The sequence below is a fragment of the Astyanax mexicanus genome, chromosome 25, assembly GCF_023375975.1.
Source record: "Astyanax mexicanus isolate ESR-SI-001 chromosome 25, AstMex3_surface, whole genome shotgun sequence".
Lineage (NCBI taxonomy): Eukaryota > Metazoa > Chordata > Actinopteri > Characiformes > Acestrorhamphidae > Astyanax > Astyanax mexicanus.
The window spans coordinates 4721608-4744560 of NC_064432.1; the positions used below are offsets into that span (position 1 = coordinate 4721608).

General features: G+C 40.6%; 1 protein-coding gene and 3 non-coding genes across 5 annotated transcripts; 3 read left to right on the forward strand and 1 right to left on the reverse strand.

Annotated features, from left to right (window-relative positions):
* The first annotated feature begins 528 nt into the window (after positions 1–528).
* pcdh18a (protocadherin 18a) lies at positions 529–15949 on the forward strand. Of its 2 annotated transcripts, none has more exons than XM_022681680.2 (6): positions 529–1389; positions 2748–4439; positions 4540–4983; positions 6506–6594; positions 8396–8565; positions 12032–15949. In XM_022681680.2, the coding sequence occupies exons 1-6, from the start codon at positions 994–996 to the stop codon at positions 12664–12666; spliced, it is 3426 nt and encodes a 1141-aa protein (XP_022537401.2). In that variant the 5' UTR covers positions 529–993; the 3' UTR covers positions 12667–15949. The 2 variants fall into 2 exon arrangements, with proteins under 2 accessions (XP_022537401.2, XP_049328421.1); XM_049472464.1 differs by having other exon boundaries at positions 6539–6594.
* Positions 15950–20268: 4319 nt separating this feature from the next.
* On the forward strand, positions 20269–20482 carry LOC125787889 (small nucleolar RNA U3). The gene has a single exon (XR_007429595.1). It is a non-coding gene; the product is annotated as a small nucleolar RNA U3 (small nucleolar RNA).
* Positions 20483–20883: 401 nt separating this feature from the next.
* Positions 20884–21097, forward strand: LOC125787898 (small nucleolar RNA U3). Its single transcript, XR_007429602.1, has one exon. It is a non-coding gene; the product is annotated as a small nucleolar RNA U3 (small nucleolar RNA).
* Positions 21098–21722: 625 nt separating this feature from the next.
* LOC125787887 (small nucleolar RNA U3) lies at positions 21723–21936 on the reverse strand. Its single transcript, XR_007429593.1, has one exon. It is a non-coding gene; the product is annotated as a small nucleolar RNA U3 (small nucleolar RNA).
* Between the last annotated feature and the right edge of the window lie 1017 nt (positions 21937–22953).

The following is a 22953-nucleotide window of genomic DNA, read 5'->3' on the forward strand; positions in this document are numbered from 1 at the left end:
GCAAATGCAAAAGCATTTTTTCATATTAATAAAGCTTTACGAGTTCAGAATTCAATATTTGGTGGAATAACCCTGGTTTTTAATCACAGTTTTTTTCATGCATCTTGGCATCATGTTCTTTCCTCCACCAGTCTTACACACTGCTTTGTGATCATTCATCTTCCTCTTGATTATATTCCAGAGGTTTTCAATTTGGGAAAATCAAGGAAGCACATCATTTTTAAGTGCTCTCTTATTTTTTTTTTTTCCAGAGCTGCATGTGTGTGTATGCATGCGTGTTTGTGCATGCTTACACATCAATAGAGGTGATCCAGAACGCTCATCACAATGATAGTAAAAGATGACATCAGGCTTCGGATTGCTTCATCTTTATCTTAACTGAAAGAGAGAGAGAGAGAGAGAGAGAGAGTTAGAATGAGTTTGAGTGAGTAAGAGAGAAAGAGGGAGGGGGCCCAAAAGGGCGGAGTTATCCCCCCCCAAATCCCCCCACTCCTCCCTCCCTCCTCCCTCCTCCACCCATCTTTCCTCTTTGTTAACAGTGGAGGAGAGACACAAAGGGGCTCGCGCTTCATTTGGGGAGATTTTGGCTGGCTGGGTGGAGCGAGCAGCCTCATTCTGGATTACACATTCGCACACGCGCTCGCTCGCTCGCGCACGCACACACTCATGCATGCATGCGCTTATTATGCATGCGCGCACAACAAGACCCTCAGTCTGCTCACCGCACGCGTGCAACAGGGTCTCTCTCTCTCTCGCTTTCTTGCTTTCTCGCTTTCTCTCTCTCTCCAGCGGGATGCAATGTCTCTTGACTGTGCACGAGATGCGTAGTGTCCCCGGGTACGCGCGCGCGTGACAAGGCACAAGGACGGGAGGTACGCACGAAAGGAGGGCACGAGGACACTTTCCTCCGTTTTCTATCCATCCGTGAGAGCGCGCGCGCGCCACAGACACAAACACAGACATAGAGAGAGATACTATACTCACGCGCTCACCATGTCCAGCAGCAGAGGTGCGCACGCTTTGCTCGCTCACGCGCTGCTCGCCCTCTTCGCCACCCTGGCCGTGCGCGTGACGGCGGGCTCCACCGTGAGGTACCGCGTGCCCGAGGAGCTCCCCGTGGGCTCGGTGATCGGGCGCCTCGCGGACGACGCCGCCGAAGATCTCTCGCGCCTGCCCGGCTCGGTGTCTCCGCGTTTCCGCGCCGTCACGCGCCGCGGAGCCCCTGCGTCCTCCGCGCTTTCGGTGCGCGAGCGCGATGGCGAGATCAGCGTGCGCGCGCGGCTGGACCGCGAGACGCTGTGCTCCGGAGGACTGATGGAGGCGAACTGCACGCTGGAGTTCGACGTGCTTACGCTGCCCACGGAGCACCTGCAGCTGTTCCACGTCGTGGTGAGTATAGTAGTGCATTTGCACGAATGCATGCATGGAGAACCATGAAGGTTCTATCAATAGTCTGCAGAAGAAGAGTGCAAGATGTGTGTATTGGCCTCCAGTGGTGACCTCATCCAGATCTAGGTTCATTGAGAACTTTTGCAGAGAACTTTACTTAAGAATGTTCTGTTTGGTGGTGGCTTGAGGTGTTTTAAGGTTCTAGGTCACCAAAGAACCTGTAAACATGGTAGAATCTCATCCAGACATAGCTTCAACCAGAACCTCTGAAGATGCTTAAGCCTTAAGTTATGTTTGTTGGTGTGTTGAGGTGTTTTAGGAATGAGTTTAGGTGGTTTAGGATGTTGTATGACTGATGTATTGCATAGATGGTTCCCCAAATAACATTTAATTAAAAATAATAGGTGTATTGGCCACCAGTGGTAATCTCATACAGAACTTCTGAACTTCTGACTTTTTTAAGACTCTTCTGTTGGTGGGTTGAGATGTCTTAAGGTTCTAGTCTACCAAAGAACCTCTAACCAGATCTAGCTCTGTACAGAACCTCTGTTGGTGGGTTGAGGTATTTAAGGGGTTTGTTAGGATGAGATAGGCTTCTAGTTTTCAGGCACTTTCATAGAGGCTTCTCTTGAGACATGGTTCAGTGAAGAAGAATAAACTTTCAGCTGATTCAACTATTTTTTTCTGGAAAGTGTAAGTGTAAAGGTTCTGGCCCTGTCAAACTAAATAAATTCCTTAAGTAACTGAACTTCTATGGGTTCTTCAATTTGAAACGGTGGACAAGCTCTTTTATGTGCTTTAAGGAGCTATCATCAGAAAAAAAAATGTACCTCCAAAGATTTTTACATTTAAGAACTTCTAAAAACGTTTACTTTTCCAAGCTGAAAAGTTTGTAGGAGTGACCCCTCAAACATGGTTCCACAAAGAACATTTCATCTGATATAACTTCAACTTTTAGAGGTTGTGATTTCTATAGAAAGTTGAACTTTTACTCAATTTCCAAGAATCTCCCTCAGTGTAAAGGTGTATGTATCTAGAACCATATCTCCAAAATTGAGTTTGTGGCCTAAATTTACAATAATTTCACTTATAACTCACTTCTGCTAAACTGTTTTGGAGAACCACTTAAGTGGATCTAGAAATGATCTGATCTGATGTTGAATTGTGCATCTTAAAACAGTTAAAACCTGTCAAATATGGTAGTTTTCCAAGACAGGACTTGAAAACCATTGAGCCATCCAATTGGGTAACTAAGTGTAGTCCAGTGAAGACCAAAAGCCAAAATTTGGAGGCCCAATATTTACCCTACCCAGGTTTTCAGGTTGTGTTGCTGTATCTAAATTTGTTCTTTCTTACAGGTGGAGCTGCTGGACGTCAATGACCACGCCCCACGCTTTGCTCGGCCCATGGTACCTGTGGAAATCTCAGAATCAGCAGCTGTGGGTACCCGGGTGCCTCTGGACAGTGCCACGGATCTAGACACTGGAGAAAATGGCCTGCACTCATACTCCTTGGCATCTTCCAAAACCTTTGGCATTGATGTTCTCACAAGACCCAATGGTGCCAAGTATGCCGAGCTGGTAGTGTTGGCACCACTTGACCGAGAGGAACGTTCTAGTTATGAACTTGAGCTCACCGCAACTGATGGTGGTGACCCACCAAGGACAGGCACCACGATGCTTAGGATCACTGTTGCCGACTCCAATGACAACAGTCCGACATTCGAAAAATCATCATACGTGGTCACCCTGGCAGAAGATGCACCACTAGGCATGCTGATCGTAGACCTGAATGCCACGGACCCAGACGAAGGAACCAATGGAAAGATCGTCTACTCATTTGGTGCCCATGTGTCACCCAAGGTTCTGGAGACTTTCAGGATTGACCCGGATGACGGCCGACTTACTCTGCTGCGCAAAGTGGACTTTGAGATGACTGATTCCTACGATATCGATGTGCAGGCACAGGACATGGGGCCCAACTCCATGCCGGCGCACTGCAAGGTGACGGTCAAGGTGCGGGATGTGAACGACAACAAACCGGATGTTACTGTGAGTTTGATGACACCGAGCGATGAGGATGCAGCATTCGTATCTGAAACGGCACCGACGGACACTTTCGTGGCATTAGTAAGAGTGGACGATGCAGATTCTGGGCTAAACGGTGAAGTCGTGTGCCGCCTGCTAGGCCAGGGGCATTTCCGACTGCAGAAAACACACGAGAAAAACTATATGATACTGACCAATGCCAGCCTGGACAGAGAGAAAAGGTCAGAATACAGTCTGACTGTTATCGCTGAGGACCGTGGAACACCCAGTATGTCCACAGTCAAGCATTTTACGGTGCAGGTGCAGGACGAGAATGACAATGCTCCAAGTTTTGACAAGAGCAGGTATGAAATTTTCAAAGCTGAGAACAACTCGCCCGGTGCTTACCTGGCCACTCTGCAGGCGTCCGACCCTGACCTTGGTGCTAATGGCCAGGTGAGCTACTCTATTTTGGAAAGCTTGGTCCAGGGCAGCTCGATCTCGACATATGTGACCGTAGACCCGTCCACTGGTGCGCTCTATGCCTTGCGTACTTTTGACCGGGAGGAACTCAGCCAAATCTACTTCTTGGTTCAGGCCAAAGACTCCGGTAACCCTTCGCTGAGCAGCAACATTTCTGTAATCTTGAACGTCTTAGATGAGAATGACAATCGGCCAGTCATCTTGGCACCACCTTTGTGGAATCACTCTGCTGAAGTCCCGGTGTCCAGGCGTGCAGAAGCTGGTGAGCTGGTTTCTGCAATCAGGGTGACAGATCGGGACACTGGTGCCAACGGTGACGTTTCTTGCCATGTGATTGGAGGCAATGAGGCAGGATACTTCTCTATGGACAGTAGGAGCTGTGAGATTTACACAAACACTAGCATGAGGGAAGTTCCGGTGGACCGAGTGGACATGACCGTTCTGGTGCAGGACCACGGATCCGAACCGCTGGGAACCAAGGCCCTGCTGAGGCTGACACTGTATGAGAACCTGGAGAACCTGGCTGATCATCACCAGACAGTAAGTGTCATTGTAGGATTGTAAAAATGTTTGAATGTTACTTCTTTCTGTGCATTTCCAGACTTTGCTACATTGTCTTCTTTTTGTCCGTATCATCCAGTCCTACCAGCCAGGCAGCGGAAGTGGAGGAGAGAACGTCCCAGATGTTTCCACCATAATCATCATCTCTCTGGGTGCGGTGTGCGGTCTACTGCTGATCATCATGGTGGCGTTTGCCCTGCGGTGTTCCCGCGACAAGAAGGACACGCACTCGTACAACTGCAGAGTGGCCGAGTCCACCTACCAGCAGCACCCAAGGAAACCATCCCGCCAAATTCACAAAGGAGAAATCACCCTGGTGCCCACGGTCAATGGCACCCTGCCTCTTAGGGCGCATCACCATGGCGGCTCGCCCGGGACCTCACCCGGCCAGCAGAGGGCACACATGAGCAGCCGGCAGAGCCACCACAGCCACCAGTCCCTCAACAGCCTTGTAACCATCTCATCCAATCACATTCCTGAAAGCTTCGCCCTGGAACTTACACATGCCACGCCCCCTGTGGAGGTAAGGGACAACAGTTAGACACTCTTGTAGTCTTGTAGACTTATTAGCGTACAAACGATGTAGTGAATAATCCATGCGCACTCTTAAAAACATTGGTGGGGATAGCCTTCACTGAAGGGTAGCATTCGTAAGAGGTGACACAACTTGGTTAGTAGTTGGTAGTTGGTGGTTCTCAAACTGCATTTGCTCCACCTTGGACCACCAATCTGGACCAATCCCCCTAATCTGGGGGATTCATTTGCAAAAATAAAGAGTTGAAACAAAGCTTTTCCACTGTAGCAAATCTTGAATCTTTGAGTTAAAAAACCCTCCAAACAACCTTGAAAGAACTCTTTCTTGAAGGTTGAGACTGGACCACCAATCTGGGGGATTCATTGACAAAAAGAAAGAGTAGAACCAAAGCTTTTCCATTGTAGCACATCTTGAATCTTTGAGTTAAACAACCCTCCCAAGAACCTTTAAAGAACCCTTCTTTTGAAGAACCCTTCCTTTTGAAGAACCCTTCCTTTTTTCAGGAGGCGCCTTTGTTCTTAAGAGTGCAAACAAGAACCCCCACACAAGTATCGTGCACTTTTGTTTGGCTGCAATAGACACACTGCACAACACAAAACACACCCTTTGCTGAGTCACTGTCTGGTCGAGTATTAACGTGACGTTTACCTGTTTACTTGTTTACCTTCTAACAAAAAGAAAATGGATTAACACTTTCGTATTTTATACAATTTACAGTATAAAACCACTACTAGGGGTGGGCGATATGACAGTGAAGTAATATCACAATATTTTAGGGTATTTATGCGATACAAGTAGCCATGGCGATACTCCAGGCAATCTTCTGGTAACTCTTAGTGTATTCCTGTGTCCTGTATTCATAATGCATTATGCATGTTATAGAGCATGCATGATACCTTATGATGACTTTTTGGATGGTGATTGTAAGCTTGCGTAATAACTGTATTGCATAGTACAGGTACAGTATGTAACTTCTTAATAAAGAGAAGTTATAATGCCCTTTATAATGCCCTTTATCATACAGTGTGTAGTTACAGTCATGTAACGATGTAGCGTTGTAACGCATCCTTAACAATACTCATAGTTTAAAAGTATCACAATACTATTTCAGCTTCATATCGCCCACCCCTGGTCGCGAAGTATACTACTACTGTCTCTACGATACGATGCTATACGGCAGCCTTAACCATCACTTATAACAACATTCACATCGACATTAACCACCACCCTGTTGCGTGCAACGTCCGTCTTAACCCTCGCGTCTTAATTCGCACCGTCAGTCATCCGTGCACGGTTGGTTGTGTGTCGTGGTGCGCATGGTGTTTGGTATTTGTTTTTGTTTGTTCAATTGTTGTTGAATTGTGCGTGCGTTTGTATGTGTGTGTGTGTGTGTGTGCATTTTTTGCGTGTTTGTCACGCGTTTTTATGTGTTCCATCAGTATTTATTGGTATTGTTGTGTTTTTGTTTTGTTTTTTTTTCGTTTGTTACTGTCTTTGTTCCTTGCTGTAGCAAGTTTCACAGCTGCTCTCCCTACTCCATCAGGGTCAGTATCAGCCTCGGCCCAGCTTCAGAGGAAACAAATACACTCGCAGCTACAGGTAAACAAACCAACAAACAGACAAACAGACAAACAAACAAACAAACAAACAAACAAGCAAACAAAAGCAGCAAGGCAAGGGCAGGGCAGGGTTGCACTGGGCTGGTATTGGGCTGGTGCGGACGGTACAGAGGAGTGAGGAGAGGGGTAGAGTGGTCTCCGGCCCCCGTCGCTTGGTGCTGGTTCGATCCGATTGGATGATAGGGACGTTTGTGGGTAGGCTAGGACAGAACTTCCCTGTTGCCGTGGTCACCCACGTTCGCCGAATCTGATTGGACAGCTCCTCACATGAGGTCATAGCTTGCTTTTCTGTTTTTTTTTTCCTTCCTCTCCTCCGTACTCATCTGTGTTTTTGGGTTTTTGGATCATGCCATTCTCTCTTGCTCTCTTTCTCTCTTTTTCTCTCTCTTTTTTCTCTCTCTATCTCTTTCTTTTTACCGAGCCCACTATGCACTAAGTTCTGTGTATCACACACACATATATGCACACACACAGACCCACACATACTTTGTGTGCATCTTTTCGTCACAAGCTCATCGTTTTATGGCTTTGTGTTTTTTTTGTGGATGTGTGTGTCGTCTGCAAGCTGCTCTGCATCTCACTGTGTGCATATAAATATATATTATATATATATATATATATATATATTTAAATATGTATGAATATATGTATGTATGTATATGTATAGTAAAGCTCCAGATAGATGATGCTGTAAATGATGCATATGAGAGTATATGACGTTGACGTTTAATGTGCTGTCATACACGATGTGGCATGATGGAAACGCATGCACAGAGCGACTGCGACTGCGAGAGTGTGTGTGTGAGAGTGTGTGTGTGTGTGTGAGAGAGTGAGAAAGGGACAGAATGAATGAGACGGACTGGGTGGGTCTCTCTCTGTGTGTGTGTGTGTGTGTGTGTGTGTGTGTGTGTGTGTGTGTGTGAGAGAATGAGTGTGAATGTGATGCATTAGCTTATTATGCTCTGGTTCGGCTGTGCTTTTTTGTCTATAGGCTTATAATGTGTCTATATTTATATATTTATATTTTATATAAATATGGCACATGAAAAAAAAAAACTTTTTATTTATTTAATTTTTTTAATTTATTAGTTTGCATTTCCATTTTTGATATTTCCATTATATCCAAGTTACATGATGAACGAACCTATAGAAACCTATTTGACTTATATTGCGATATATATATATATATTGACTTATATTTTTGCATACACGGATTTGCTGCAGTGACAAACTTTCTTTTAAGTTGCTTTTCTAAAGAGATACAATGTTTTTCCATGTTGGAAACAAAATGCATATAAACGTACACACACACACACACACACACACATATATATATATATATATATATATATATATATATATATATATATATATATATATATATATGCATATATGCCCACAAATCAAGGGAAATTAAGAGAGCTATCCAGGGAGGGAAAGATTTGATTGCAACCCAGAGGGTCCTATTCTATAGGGACCCGACAAGCTGTTTATATGTGTGTGTGCATTTGCACATCTGTGTCAGCGATGTTATAAATAACATATATAACATATATAATAATGCATTCATAGAATAATAATAATATTATTATTAAGGCGTGTCCACATACAGTAGATACAGTAGAGAGCATGTGGGAATATGAAGTATCTTTTGATATCATTTTTGCCTGTGTGTATACATGTGTGTATATAAATATATATAAAATATATAAGTGTGCATCAGTGCCTCATGCTCATACCTCTATCTCTCTCTGCACGTGTGTGTGTGTGTGTGTGTGTAGGTACGCCCTCCAAGACATGGATAAGTTCAGTCTGAAGGATAGTGGGCGGGGCGACAGTGATGCGGGCGACAGCGACTGCGAGACGGGCCGTGATTCGCCAATGGACCGGTTGCTAGGCGACGGCTTCGGGGAGCTTTTCCACATCGACGGACAAAACAGGCTCCACCCAGGTAGGCATGTGCATGTGCACACACACACACATACACACACACACACACACACACAGACACACCTTGCAATGGAACATGAACACAGACAGACAGATAGACAGACAGACAGATGGTCTGCAGCAACAAGCGTCTCACACACCTGCTCGTTGCTGCCCCCTGTGGCCTGGTGTGTGTTAATGCTGTCCAACCCTGACCTCAGGTCAGTGGAGGTGTGTGTAAGGCAAGACCCCCCACAGAGACACACACCTGCTGAACACACTGTGAATATAAAGGGGCGTCGGTTACAGCAGTGGTGGGTGGGGCTTTGACTGTGGGCGTGGTTTAAATAAAAGGGATTTTATATTTAATAAAAACACACTGAGACTCTTTTTGTATAGTCTTAAGATCACTCCTCTGTGGGCGGAGCCTCTGAGTGTGTATTAGTGCTACAGTGCGTACAAGTGTGTGTGTGTGTGTGTGTGTGTGTGAGAGAGAGAGAGAGAGAGAGAGAGAGAGAGAGAGAGAGGCAGGGTCAAGCTGTCAGGTCTGAATCGAAGAAAATTCACAATAATTGCTTTCGCACTGCACACTCTCACACACTCCACACACACACACACACACTCTACACACACTCACACACACTCACTCTACACACACACACACTCAGACCACCCAGAGCCCCATTACAGAGCAGTTCTCCTCCTTTGTGTTGAAACACAAAAGACGAGCTCATCGATTTTAGAAGCAAAAAGAGAACCAACCTCTACCTCACTCCTCTATTCTCTTCTCTCACTCCCTTCATATCTCACTCCTCTATTCTCTTCTCTCACTCCCTTCATATCTCACTCCTCTATTCTCCACTCTCAATCCCTTCATATCTCACTCCTCTATTCTCTTCTCTCACTCGTCTATTCTATCCTCTCACTCCCTTCATATCTCACTCCTCTATTCTCCACTCTCAATCCTCTATTCTATCCTCTCACTCCCTTCATATCTCACTCCTCTATTCTCTTCTCTCACTCCCTTCATATCTCACTCCTCTATTCTCCACTCTCACTCCCTTTATATCTCACTCCTCTATTCTCTTCTCTCACTCGTCTATTCTATCCTCTCACTCCATTCATATCTCACTCCTCTATTCTCCTCTCTCACTCCATTCATATCTCACTCCTCTATTCTCTTCTCTCACTCCATTCATATCTCACTCCTCTATTCTCTTCTCTCACTCGTCTATTCTATCCTCTCACTCCATTCATATCTCACTCCTCTATTCTCCTCTCTCACTCCATTCATATCTCACTCCTCTATTCTCTTCTCTCACTCGTCTATTCTATCCTCTCACTCCATTCATATCTCACTCCTCTATTCTCTTCTCTCACTCCATTCATATCTCACTCCTCTATTCTCCTCTCTCACTCCATTCATATCTCACTCCTCTATTCTCTTCTCTCACTCGTCTATTCTATCCTCTCACTCCATTCATATCTCACTCCTCTATTCTATCCTCTCACTCCATTCATATCTCACTCCTCTATTCTCTTCTCTCACTCCATTCATATCTCACTCCTCTATTCTCCTCTCTCACTCCATTCATATCTCACTCCTCTATTCTATCCTCTCACTCCCTTCATATCTCACTCGTCTATTCTATCCTCTCACTCCATTCATATCTCACTCCTCTATTCTCCTCTCTCACTCCATTCATATCTCACTCCTCTATTCTCTTCTCTCACTCCATTCATATCTCACTCCTCTATTCTCTTCTCTCACTCCTCTATTCTATCCTCTCACTCCATTCATATCTCACTCCTCTATTCTCTTCTCTCACTCCTCTATTCTATCCTCTCACTCCATTCATATCTCACTCCTCTATTCTCTTCTCTCACTCCTCTATTCTATCCTCTCACTCCATTCATATCTCACTCCTCTATTCTCTTCTCTCACTCCATTCATATCTCACTCCTCTATTCTCTTCTCTCACTCCTCTATTCTATCCTCTCACTCCATTCATATCTCACTCCTCTATTCTCTTCTCTCACTCCTCTATTCTATCCTCTCACTCCATTCATATCTCACTCCTCTATTCTCCTCTCTCACTCCATTCATATCTCACTCCTCTATTCTCTTCTCTCACTCCATTCATATCTCACTCCTCTATTCTCTTCTCTCACTCCTCTATTCTATCCTCTCACTCCATTCATATCTCACTCCTCTATTCTCTTCTCTCACTCCTCTATTCTATCCTCTCACTCCATTCATATCTCACTCCTCTATTCTCTTCTCTCACTCCTCTATTCTATCCTCTCACTCCATTCATATCTCACTCCTCTATTCTCTTCTCTCACTCCATTCATATCTCACTCCTCTATTCTCTTCTCTCACTCCTCTATTCTATCCTCTCACTCCATTCATATCTCACTCCTCTATTCTCTTCTCTCACTCCTCTATTCTATCCTCTCACTCCATTCATATCTCACTCCTCTATTCTCTTCTCTCACTCCATTCATATCTCACTCCTCTATTCTCTTCTCTCACTCCATTCATATCTCACTCCTCTATTCTCTTCTCTCACTCCTCTATTCTATCCTCTCACTCCATTCATATCTCACTCCTCTATTCTCTTCTCTCACTCGTCTATTCTATCCTCTCACTCCATTCATATCTCACTCCTCTATTCTCTTCTCTCACTCCTCTATTCTATCCTCTCACTCCATTCATATCTCACTCCTCTATTCTCTTCTCTCACTCCATTCATATCTCACTCCTCTATTCTCTTCTCTCACTCCCTTCATATCTCACTCCTCTATTCTCTTCTCTCACTCCCTTCATATCTCACTCCTCTATTCTCTACTCACCTTCCCTTCATATCTCACACTCACTACATTCCTATCTCACTCCTCTACCCTCACACCCTTCATTTGTTACTCCTCTATTCTCTTCTCTCACTCCTTTATCTTACACTCTATAATCTCATTCCTCTTTTCTTATTCATCAACTCTTCCCTTACTCCTTTCTCCATCACTCCCTTAAACGTATACTCATTATACACACTCCTCTTCATCTCACTCCCCCTTTTCTCACTCCTCTTACCATCTCAATCCCTTGATTTTCACCGTCTTCATCACTCTTCACCCCTCTTCCCTTATCACTCTCTCCTGTCTTCTCTCTGTCTTTCTTCTGCTCTCACTGTTTTTCTCTCTCTCACTTCTTTTTGGTCCTTTCACACCCATCCCTTTCACTCCTCTCTCATTCCTTTGTTCTCACTCCTCTTTGTTTATCTACGTACCTCTTTTTCTTTTATGGTCGTTTTTACTTTGGTTGTTTTTCTTTCATATTTGTCTCTTTTCCTCTGTTCTCAGATCAGCATTCGTGATGTCTTGTCATGTTATGAATTCAGCTATGTTATGAATGATCTAACCCCGCCCCTCCCTCGTTCTCTCTTTTCTTTTTTCTTTCTCTTTCTCCCGCTCTCTCTTTGTCTCCGCAGCGATGAAGCTGTGCACGGAGGAGTGTCGCGTGCTGGGTCACTCCGATCAATGCTGGATGCCGTCCATGTCCTCCACCGATTACCGCAACAACATGTTCATCCCCGGCGAGGAGAGCCGGCCGCAGCTGCTGGAGGACGACCAGCGCTCGCTCGACTCCAACCGCAAGAGCTTCTCCACCTTCGGCAAGGAGGCGCAGGAGGAGGAGGCGGAGGACGGCGCCGGGAGCTCGCTGCTCTCCGAGATGAACACCGTCTTCCAGCGGCTCCTCCCCCCGACCTACACCGAGCTCTCCGAAGACTCCGCCCCTCCCACGGCCACCGCCGAGACCAGGAGGTGCCTGCTGCCGGGGAAGGCGGGGCCGGTGACCTCCAGCCCCGTCTACCAGCAAGGAGTAGCGGCCTGGGCGGCCAACACGCACTTCCAGAATCCCGGCGGGGTCGCCTCGGCCGGCGCCGCCGCCGCCGGACACGGCGTCACCAATCACGCGTCGGCCCAGACGCACCTGAAGTGGCTGCCGGCCATGGAGGAGATCCCGGAGAACTACGAGGAGGACGAGATGGACAAGCGTAACGAGGCCGTAGGCGAGCTGGCCGCCGAAATTAGCAAACTGCTGCAGGAGGTGCGTCAGAACTGAAGAGCGAGAACCAAAACTAAAAAAAAAAAGAAAATCAATAAAAAAGACCATCAGAGATAACGAACTGCTGAAGACCTCCCTCCAATAACCACGGGTTTAGTCAGCCAACGTAAACTCCAAAACTCTAGAACTCTAGAACTCAAGAACTTCAGAAATATCAACACATGTCTAGTACCTACCACAAACCTCCAAATATCCTTCTTTTCTAGCTCTAAAGCTACGAAGCTAATGGAGCTAACAGGTGATGGAAGCTTATAACTTATAGCGTATAGTCGATTTTAGCATAGCATGGTGCTAACCGCAGGCTAACCGCAGGCTAACGAGATCATGGCCATGATACACTCGCCTTAAAACATGCCGAGATCTTCGGAAGTCTCTAAATCTCTATTGCTGTAGATTTTTTTTTTGGTCTAAAAATGTCTGACTAGCATTATAAACTAGTGCAAATCTCATTGAAAAGTTCTTTTCTTTTCAGATTCAAAATGTGAAACTCACACACACATAGTGATTTATTTTAAGCCTTTATTTCTTTTATGGCTTGCTGAGGATTACGGCTTACAGCCAATGAATCCACCAAAAATCAGTGTTTCAGAAAAAATCCTGCTGGAAAATGAAATCCTAAATCATCTTAATAAAAAAAAGTTGTCAGCAGAGGGAAGCATGAACTGCACTGACTTTGGACTTGACATAACACTGTGGACCAACACCAGCAGTTGACACGGCTCTCCAATCTCGCCATCACTGGCAACTCTTTTATAGAGTTGCAGATTTCATTTACCAGCAGGATTTTTTCACACTTACGACTTAAGCAGGCTAGTTTCAAGGAGGTCTTTCGACTAGCTTTAGCAGGAGGACGTTGGGATGATTTTCATTCCAAATGGTCCCAAAAGTGGACGAAAACTGGATGGAGCACCATCATTCTAGTTCACACTAGCTAAACACACGAGGACACAACCTTAAGAAATATTTTCATTCACAGAGAAAGATCGCCTCAGTCAACCTGTTATCTAGATGCTAAATATCGCTAATTTATTGCTTGATATCTAGAGAATGATGGTTCCTAGACTGTTCCAATCCACGATGATGGGGCTGGGCTTTGTACCCATATACTAGGTTCTTTCTTTAATTATTTATTTATTTATTTAGTTTACTTGCTCCTAATCTATTGGCAGATTTTTTTTTTCCACAGGGAAGTGGAAAGTTTGTCTCAGCAATTGGTGCAATTGGTGGATATCTACTCCATCATATAGTATGAAGACTATTTAGGCTGTGAGTATATAAGACTATATATAAGCGATAACTGGCGATAATCTATCATTGCATTAGCTAAACACACAATGACACAACGTTAAGAAGCATTTAACGAAGATCGCCTCAGACAACCTACTAGCCAGATGCTAAATGCTAAAATCTCACTCAAAACTCCACTCTGAACAGTATTTTAGGGTGTTTATTGCTTGATATCAGCTTGCTAACAGGACACTCACAAGCTCACTCACTGTGTTGTAGCTTACGGCTAACAGTTGAAATAGGACCAGGGCTGTGTCCCAATTGCACCGGTTGCGCCCTACACACTTTTTCAAAGTCATTTCATACTAATCTATCTAATAATAGTGGACGTACCAATCTTTAGCCAACTAAAAGGGAGGTGATAAAGGATTGCTATGTTGACATGCTAACAATGTTAACATGCTAACAACGCAACAAAGTGACTCCTCCCTTTTCCCTTTGTTCGCACTGCATTGTGGGAACACAGTAGTGTTTGGATTTGGATCTGGGTTGCGTTTAACGTTACTACGCCTTAAAATCCAAGAACTTTGACTCTATATATAAGTTTTGAGTGTATAACTGTGCACTATTAGTAAGTATAGCGCTAATTAGCACTACTATTTAGCTAAGCTAACAGCTAAGCTAACAGACCATAAGCCTGTGTTTACCTGTTCATATCGAAGACTTGAAACACTTGAAAACACTTTTTTTTTAAACCTATTGTGGTCTAATAAGGGTACTGTATCTAGTATTGTAATATATGTATATATATATATATATATATATATATATATATATATATATATATATATATAGCTTACTACCTATACAGTACAGTAGTCATGCTAGCTTGTCTAGAACTTGGCGCTACTTGATATAAGATACATCATATAACGAACGATACAGGACTTACGATACAATATATATATCGTAGCATTATTGTGATTCTTTAGATCACAGTTACAGCACAAAAACATGCTACGATACAGTTTGTATGTATTTATACGTTTTTTTTATCCAATCAGAATGGTGGGATCTAACGACTTGAGTACAACACTGCTACCTAGTGGGTGGGGTTTAAACACAACACAAAACAAACCACTTCTGACACCAATATTTAGATGTAACCATATTCCATTACTTACTAACTTTTCAGCTTCAGTTTTGGACTCTACTTGGTCAGGTGACACAATCTGTGTTGATTATTTAAATATTTGATATTTTGAGTTAGCGCCATGCTAACTGCTAGGGATTCTGCTTCCATTGCTTGTTAGCGACATTAGCTTCAGTTCTCCGCCAAGAAGTAGACCAAGCTGGCATTGGTCCATCCTTATATATATACATATGTAGTGTAACATCGCCTGTTGCTGTGGCAACCCCAAAGCCAATCACGCGGCCAGCTTTACGAGTTTTTTTATGAGTTTACGCGAGTTTACGTGAGTTTACGCGGTCTGTCCGAACGCACCGAGGTCAACCAAAATATGAATGCGATTCTAAAGACCCCGGAACGTCTCCTTCCAACCCCTATCTACTGTATCTCTCTCTTTCTTTCTCTCTCTCTCTTTCGTTCTTTCTCTCCCTTCATCACCCTGTTCTCCACAGGGTGAAATAATCACTCGGAGAGAGAGAGAAAGAGAGAGAGAGCGCGAGAGCGGACGAGAAAGAGAGAGAAGTTAAAGCGCTGAAGCCTTCACCCACTTGTCTATAGTGTGAGTGTGTGTCGTTGTGAACGTGGTGACTTGGACGTGTGATTTCCGTTGGTTTTTATTATGGATCGTCCGTTCTTTTTGTACCCGGTGAACACGACGTGACTGTAAACGACCTTTATATCTGGGCACTGTTCTTTTTTTTACGATATATTTATATATGTATATGTGTGTTTGTACAGAAATCAGTACCAAAATGTCTATTTTTATATTTCACTGCATGTAATTAATATTAATATTAAGAGTCGACGCGACTTTTGTTTATGTATGAATTCATTAAGAAATTAAAAAACTGTGCTTCACTCTGACGTGGCCTCCTGGTGTTAGTCTTTTACTGTCATATATATATATATATATTTACGAGACATTTGTAAATTATTTATTCACTACTTATTACGCTTTAATCTGTGCAAGTGTTATTATATAATATATATTTTATATATATTTTTTATATATTTTTATATATATATATATAATATATAAAAAATATATATTCATCATCCTCATCTCTGAAATTTTTATACTATATATATATACTATATATATTTACGAGACATTTTTAAATGATTTATTCACTACTTATTACGCTTTAATCTGTGCAAGTGTTATTATATAATATATATTTTATATATATATATATATTTATATATATATAATATATAAAAATATATATTCATCATCCTCATCTCTGAAACTTTTATACTATATATATATACTATATATATATATATATATATATATATATATATATATATATATATATATATATATATATATATTTACGAGACATTTGTAAATGATTTATTCACTACTAATTAGGCTTTATTCTGTGTTATTAAGTGTTATTGGTGCTTAATTAGGGGTCTGTTATGTGAAAATGATTAATAGTGGCTGTATTAGTTCTTATAGAGCACAATAAACAGTTATGTCAGCACCCTGTTTATTATTAGATTATTAAGCATTAATTATTAGCTAATTCTACTAGTGTTATTAGTGTTATTATAATTAGCCGCAGTTCGATCCATGTGGAGTTTGGTAAGGTTATGGCTGTTCTGGAGTTTATTATAAAATAATTAATAAGGGGTTAATAAGTCTCTTATAGACCAAGATGAGACTTAAGTACCATATTCTAAAGTGAGGTTCTGTTCATCACTAATTATACACTAAAAAGAGCTGAATAAATATTTAATCAATCACAGACCCCTAATTAAGCACCAATGACACTTAATAACACAGAATAAGCCTAATACATAGTGAATAAATACTTTACAAATGTCTAATTAAGGCTTTATAAAGCAAATAATAAGACAATAATAAGCGCCTATGATGTCATGTGTGTTCCTTAAAATAAAGTTTTACTGTATATATATATATATATATATATATATATATATATATATATATACATACATATGTATATTTAAATGTATAAAACAGGAAATGTAAGAAATGTAATGCAATTATAGTGTATATTAGTGGTGTCATTTAAAACAATAGTATATAACAATAGTATATACGTATGTTTGAGGGGAGATAAAATCAACGTAGGGTGCTGGAATAAAGAATGCATGATAAATTGGATTGTAAATTTGGTTGTGAGGATTTCTAAATGTAAACTTAATTTGATGAGTATAAACATTTCAGAGATGATTACTGATTCCAAATTAATCTTTAACATTGACAGCCCTAATATATATTTTATATATATATTTTATATATTTTATATATATAATTTATATATTTTATATATATATTTTATATATTTTATATATATATTTTATATATTTTATATATATATATATATATGTGTGGGGCTAAAAAGTATTTAGTCAGTCACCAATCGTGCAAGTTCTCCCACATAAAAAGAAGGGAGAGGCCTGTAAATAACATCATAGGTAGACCTCAACTATGAGAGACAAAATGAGGGAAAAAAAAAACGGTCCCACTTTAGAATTAGTGTCCCTAAATACTATGTAGTTACACGGTAACAATCCATGTTACTACAGTGTAACTACACAATGTTACAGATTAACTACAGAGGTGCAGGTTATGTTATTACACATGTGTATTAAGGTTAATTTTGACTTGTGTAAGTACACATGTGTACTAGGGTGAGTGTACGTACACAAGTCATAGAGTAAGTGTACTTACACATGTGTAACAATGTGTGTGTACTTACATATACGTAATAGTGTGTGTGTGTGATAAGTTGAGTATAAACTTCTAAAAGCTATTGTCTAGTATGTAATTAGGGCTGATTGAGTACACACAAGTGAAAATTAACCTTAATACACATGTGTAATTACATAACCTGTACCTCTGTAGTAAATCTGTAACAATGTGTACTTCATCAGTAGTTACACTGTAGTTACATGGATTGTTACCGTGTAACTACATAGTACTTAGGGACACTTATTATAAAGTGGGACCAAAAAAAAAAAAAATCAGAAAATCACATTTTCTGATTTTTTTTTTTTTTTTTTATAATTTATTTGCAAATAATGGTGGAAAGTAAGTATTTGGTAACCTTAAAACAAGCAAGATTTCTGGCCGTCACAGACCTGTAACTTCTTCTTTAAGAGGCTCCTCAGTCCTCCACTCTTTACCTGTATTAACGACACCTGTTTGAGCTCGTTATCTGTATGAAAGACGCACTCTAAAAAGTGATTCTGTGGCTGCGTCCAGAAACCCCAAAAGTGTCTCCTTTTTCCTACCGATCCTCCTCCTCTCCTCCGTGACCCGGAAACTGATTTCGTGACGCCATCTTGCCGCCTGTCCGAATACCGTAGGAGACGAAAGAAGCCGCTTAAAATCCACCTGTAGTAGGCTTCCAACGGAGGTTACATCAGTGTATCCTACTCCGGAAGACTTTTAAGGATTTTCCAATGACATCACTGCATCCACGCCCACAGAGCACGCGGAAAGCAGTGCGAGGAGCAGGCAACGCCCAAATATACGTCATAAACATATTAATTAACTAGGTTCCTGATTACATTCAATGAAATCATATTTTACTATTAAAATAATTTAATATTTACATATGCAACCTTCATCAATGGCTAATCAGGCTGCACTTTGAAGCTTGATCTCTAGAATTCGGAATTGTGTTTATTGATCTCTCGTTTTTATTTTTGTATGTGGAGCTTTATTCAGAAGCTGTGATTGGCTGGGCAGTATCCGGCATGTGCTAAAAGTGAGCGTTGTGATTGGCTCAGTTCAACGGTAGTCAACATCCTATCTAAAAGGGATCAGCTGTCCCATTTCCCCCAATTACAGCTCCTTCCCTCCATTCCTCCTCCTCCTCTCCTCTCCTCGATTCCTGCACCTTCTTCCGGGGTAGGAGAGGAGGAGTAGGAAAGGAGGAGAAGGAGAGGAGGAGTAGGAGAGGAGGAGTAACAAAGGTTTCTGGACGCAGCCTGTGTTTTAGTCAGGAGAACTAAGGTAACATTATCAAGTCGAGTGAATTTACCAACCAGAACAACTCAATAAAATTAGTTTAGAGAACTTTAACCTGAAACCTTAACAATGCTGCTTATTGAGTCAATTAATACAAATTTAATTTCAACTTTTTATTAACTTTTATTTACTACATGTCTCAATGCTCTTTCTACAGTGTTGGTTCATGCAGCTTTCCCATAGGCTCCTGGCAGCATATATTTGCATATTGGGTGTGGCCTCTCCTTTACTTACCATCTTTGTGTCGTCTGTTGCACAAAGCTACCTTATCCTAGTCGTGCTGTAGTACAGTGTATGCATTGATGGCCAGATCTTAGTGTTGTAGGCTGTAAGAGCAAGCCACCTTTATGCTGTGTTCCTCGTGATCACAGTATGTTGGCTTGAAGCTATAGAGTTCACTCTTGTTCTATTGCACTATTATGCTATCAGTGTCGACAGTTCTTTAAAAAATATTTTGAAGATGCATGTACATATTATATAAATGTTATTAATATATGTAAAATTTTATATATTTGTGTATATGAGTATATATGATATCGAACCAAAAAAAAGAGGACTAAGTTAAGTTGAGCTGCAGGAGTTTTCACCTGATGTTGGTCACGCTATTTGCATATTGGGCGTGTCCTCCCACCTCTCACTCGCCATCAGTGTGTAGTCATTCCCCACAGACAGCTTCTCTCGGGATTTAAATATATATATATATATATATTTGTTATATAATAATAATTGCCTAAAAATGTAAAAGCAAAAGGATCTATTCATGCATAACTGAAAGACTTAAACAAAACATATAACAGATTTTTCTCCAGCAGAGAAAAGAGTAACTTGCTCTTACAGCCTCAAACACTGAGACCAGACAGCTGTACAACCTTACAGAATAAAAGTCCCCATAAGGAAAGGAAGTCGGGGAGGGGGGAATAGCTGCTCATGGATGGTGAGTAAAATTGGGAGTAACGCCCACAAACATTAAAGCTGCACCTCGAGTCTAAATAATATGCTAATAAGTAGCCCTAAAGGATTGTGGGTTTACATACAAACATATGTTACCACTTTAAATACATATACTATCAATAAATTTCTGTTAAAAGTGGAGTTTAATGAGTCTGAGATCTACCCTGAGTGTGAAGTGTAGCGTGTAGATACAGAGTTCTATCAGTAGAGCTGAGAAACTAAGACTATACTTTCAGGGTTCATTTCTATAGTTTATAACTTGGAAAGTTGTTCTGAAAGTGTTACGTCTCTCTATCCACGATGACGAGCTCTGATACTTCTTTCTGGGCGTGAATCTGATGGAGAGTGATGAGTAAAATCATCTGTTCTTTATCATTGATGAACACACTTTCTGTGTTTCACAGTCTGGAGGAAAGAAATATGATCGGAGTGGTTATATACAAAAACAAACACAAATAAAAGGCTGAGCATATTTCATGCATCTTTCGCATCATGTTTTCCTCCTCCACCAGTCTTACACACTGCTTTTGGATAACTTTATGCTTTACACTTCTGCTGCAAAAATTCAAGCAGTCCAGCTTTTCAGGTTTGATGGCTTTTGATCATCAGTCTTCCTCTTGATTTTATTCCAGAGGGTTCTAATTTGGTAAAATCAAAGGAACTAGTCGTTTTTTTAAGTGGTCTCTTATATTTTTTTCTAGACCTTTATATTTAAATGTAAATGTATTTAAAAAAAAAGATGGATTTTACTCATCAGAGCTGAAGGAGGAGGATCTATCCTGAGTGTGAAGTGTAGCGTGTAGATACAGAGTTCTATCAGTAGAGCTCAGAATTTAAGACTATACTTTCAGGGATCATTTCTATAGTTTATAACTTGGAAAGTTGTTCTGAAAGTGTTACGTCTCTCTATCCACGATGACGAGTCGAGATATTTCTTTCTGAGCGTGAATCTGATGGAGAGTGATGAGTAAAATCATCTGTTCTTTATCATTGATGAACGTTCCTGCTGTGTTTCACAGTCTGGAGGAAGGAAGTATGATCAGAGTGGTGTATAAACATTTGTTTGTTTTAAATATTCTACCTGTAGTGTTTTATGTGTGGTAACAAGATGTTTGCTGTTCATACTTCGTCGATATGTAAGAAGAGTTTTATGAAATCCATATTTTAAGTAGAATGTCTCGCTCTAAAATGGGTTTTAACTTCTATAAAGTCCTTAAATGAAAGTTTCTGACTGTAGACATTTTATACATATTCAATTAATGTTTTAACCGTTACTTCAGCTCTGACATCACCAATACAACACATCTCAATATATATATATATATATATATATATATATATATATATATATATATATATATATATATATATATATATATATATATATATATAAATAATAAAAGCTTTTTAATGTACTTTAGGGACTGGAACACAACATATTTTGGAGTGAAACTACATTTAAAACATATATTACTTTAAAAAAAATAAAAAAAACATTCCCCTATATCAGTAGACTGAACACAGAGAACGTTCATCATGTTGCTTCATACATTTAGTTTGAGTCAGTGTTTTAAATAAAGTGTAAAAGTCTGAGAAAGTTATGTTTAAATGTTCCCAAAAACACAGACTATCAGACTTTTTCTTGAGCTTTTATCAGGATAAAAAACACAAGTAACCACTCAGTTCATACTTCCTTCCTCCAGACTGTGAAACACAGAAAGTGTGTTCATCAATGATAAAGAACAGATGATTTTACTCATCACTCTCCATCAGATTCACGCTCAGAAAGAAATATCTCGACTCGTCATCGTGGATAGAGAGACGTAACACTTTCAGAACAACTTTCCAAGTTATAAACTATAGAAATGATCCCTGAAAGTATAGTCTTAAATTCTGAGCTCTACTGATAGAACTCTGTATCTACACGCTACACTTCACACTCAGGGTAGATCCTCCTCCTTCAGCTCTGCAAAAGCAGTGTGTAAGACTGGTGGAGGAGAACATGATGCCAAGATGCATGAAAACTGTGATGAAAAACCTTAACACCAAGTTTTTTTTACCAGCAAATATTGATTTCTGAACTCTTAAAACTCTTTATGAATATGAACCTGTTTTTTCTTTGCGTTATTTTTTGCGTCTTTTTTGTTATTTCAGCCATTTCTCATTTTCTGCAAATAAATGCTCTAAATGACGATATTTTTATTAGGAAATCGGGAGAAATGTTGTCTGTAGTTTATAGAATAAATCATCAATGTTCATTTTACTCAAACATAAACCTATAAATAGTTAAATCTGAGAGTTTTTTTTTCCCAGAGCTATATATATATATATATATATATATATATATATATATATATATATATATATATATATATATATATATATATATATATATGTGTGTGTGTATATAGAAATAATTCATTTAATACTGGTCTGAAATCAGTGTTTCCAGCATCTCAATAAACACAAACAGACTCATGCACAAACATATAAACATATGCAGAGCACTGGAGCTCCCCCTGTGGAGAACAACAGGAATTACAGCAGTGATTACAGTGCCTGTACACAAATACACACCTGACTGGCTGTATTCTTAGTGCACTTTCCACCTCTGACCTGTCTGTCTGTCTGTCTGTCTGTCTGTCTGCCTGTCTGTCTACACTGTAAATCTGTGAGAATTAAATTCACTTTAACAATTAAAAAAGAAAAACAGAAAGCAATAATTTGCATTCAAGATTCACGATTCAAGATTTTTATTGTCACATCACAGAGTACAGGTGTACATATGATATTTTTGTTTTTGTTACTTTTATTACAGTTCATAAGTAAATACAAGATGAATCTTATGGGAACGTTAAAGATCATTAAACAGGCCGTAACTGGACTGTAAACCTCTTAATTAGTT

Excerpts from the sequence above, each read along its gene's own strand:
- pcdh18a (XM_022681680.2), top strand. The coding sequence starts at position 994 with ATGTCCAGCAGCAGAGGTGCGCACGCTTTGCTCGCTCACGCGCTGCTC. Across the intron at positions 6,595-8,395 it reads AAATACACTCGCAGCTACAG|GTACGCCCTCCAAGACATGG; the intron begins GTAAACAAACCA and ends GTGTGTGTGTAG. Across the intron at positions 8,566-12,031 it reads ACAAAACAGGCTCCACCCAG|CGATGAAGCTGTGCACGGAG; the intron begins GTAGGCATGTGC and ends TTGTCTCCGCAG.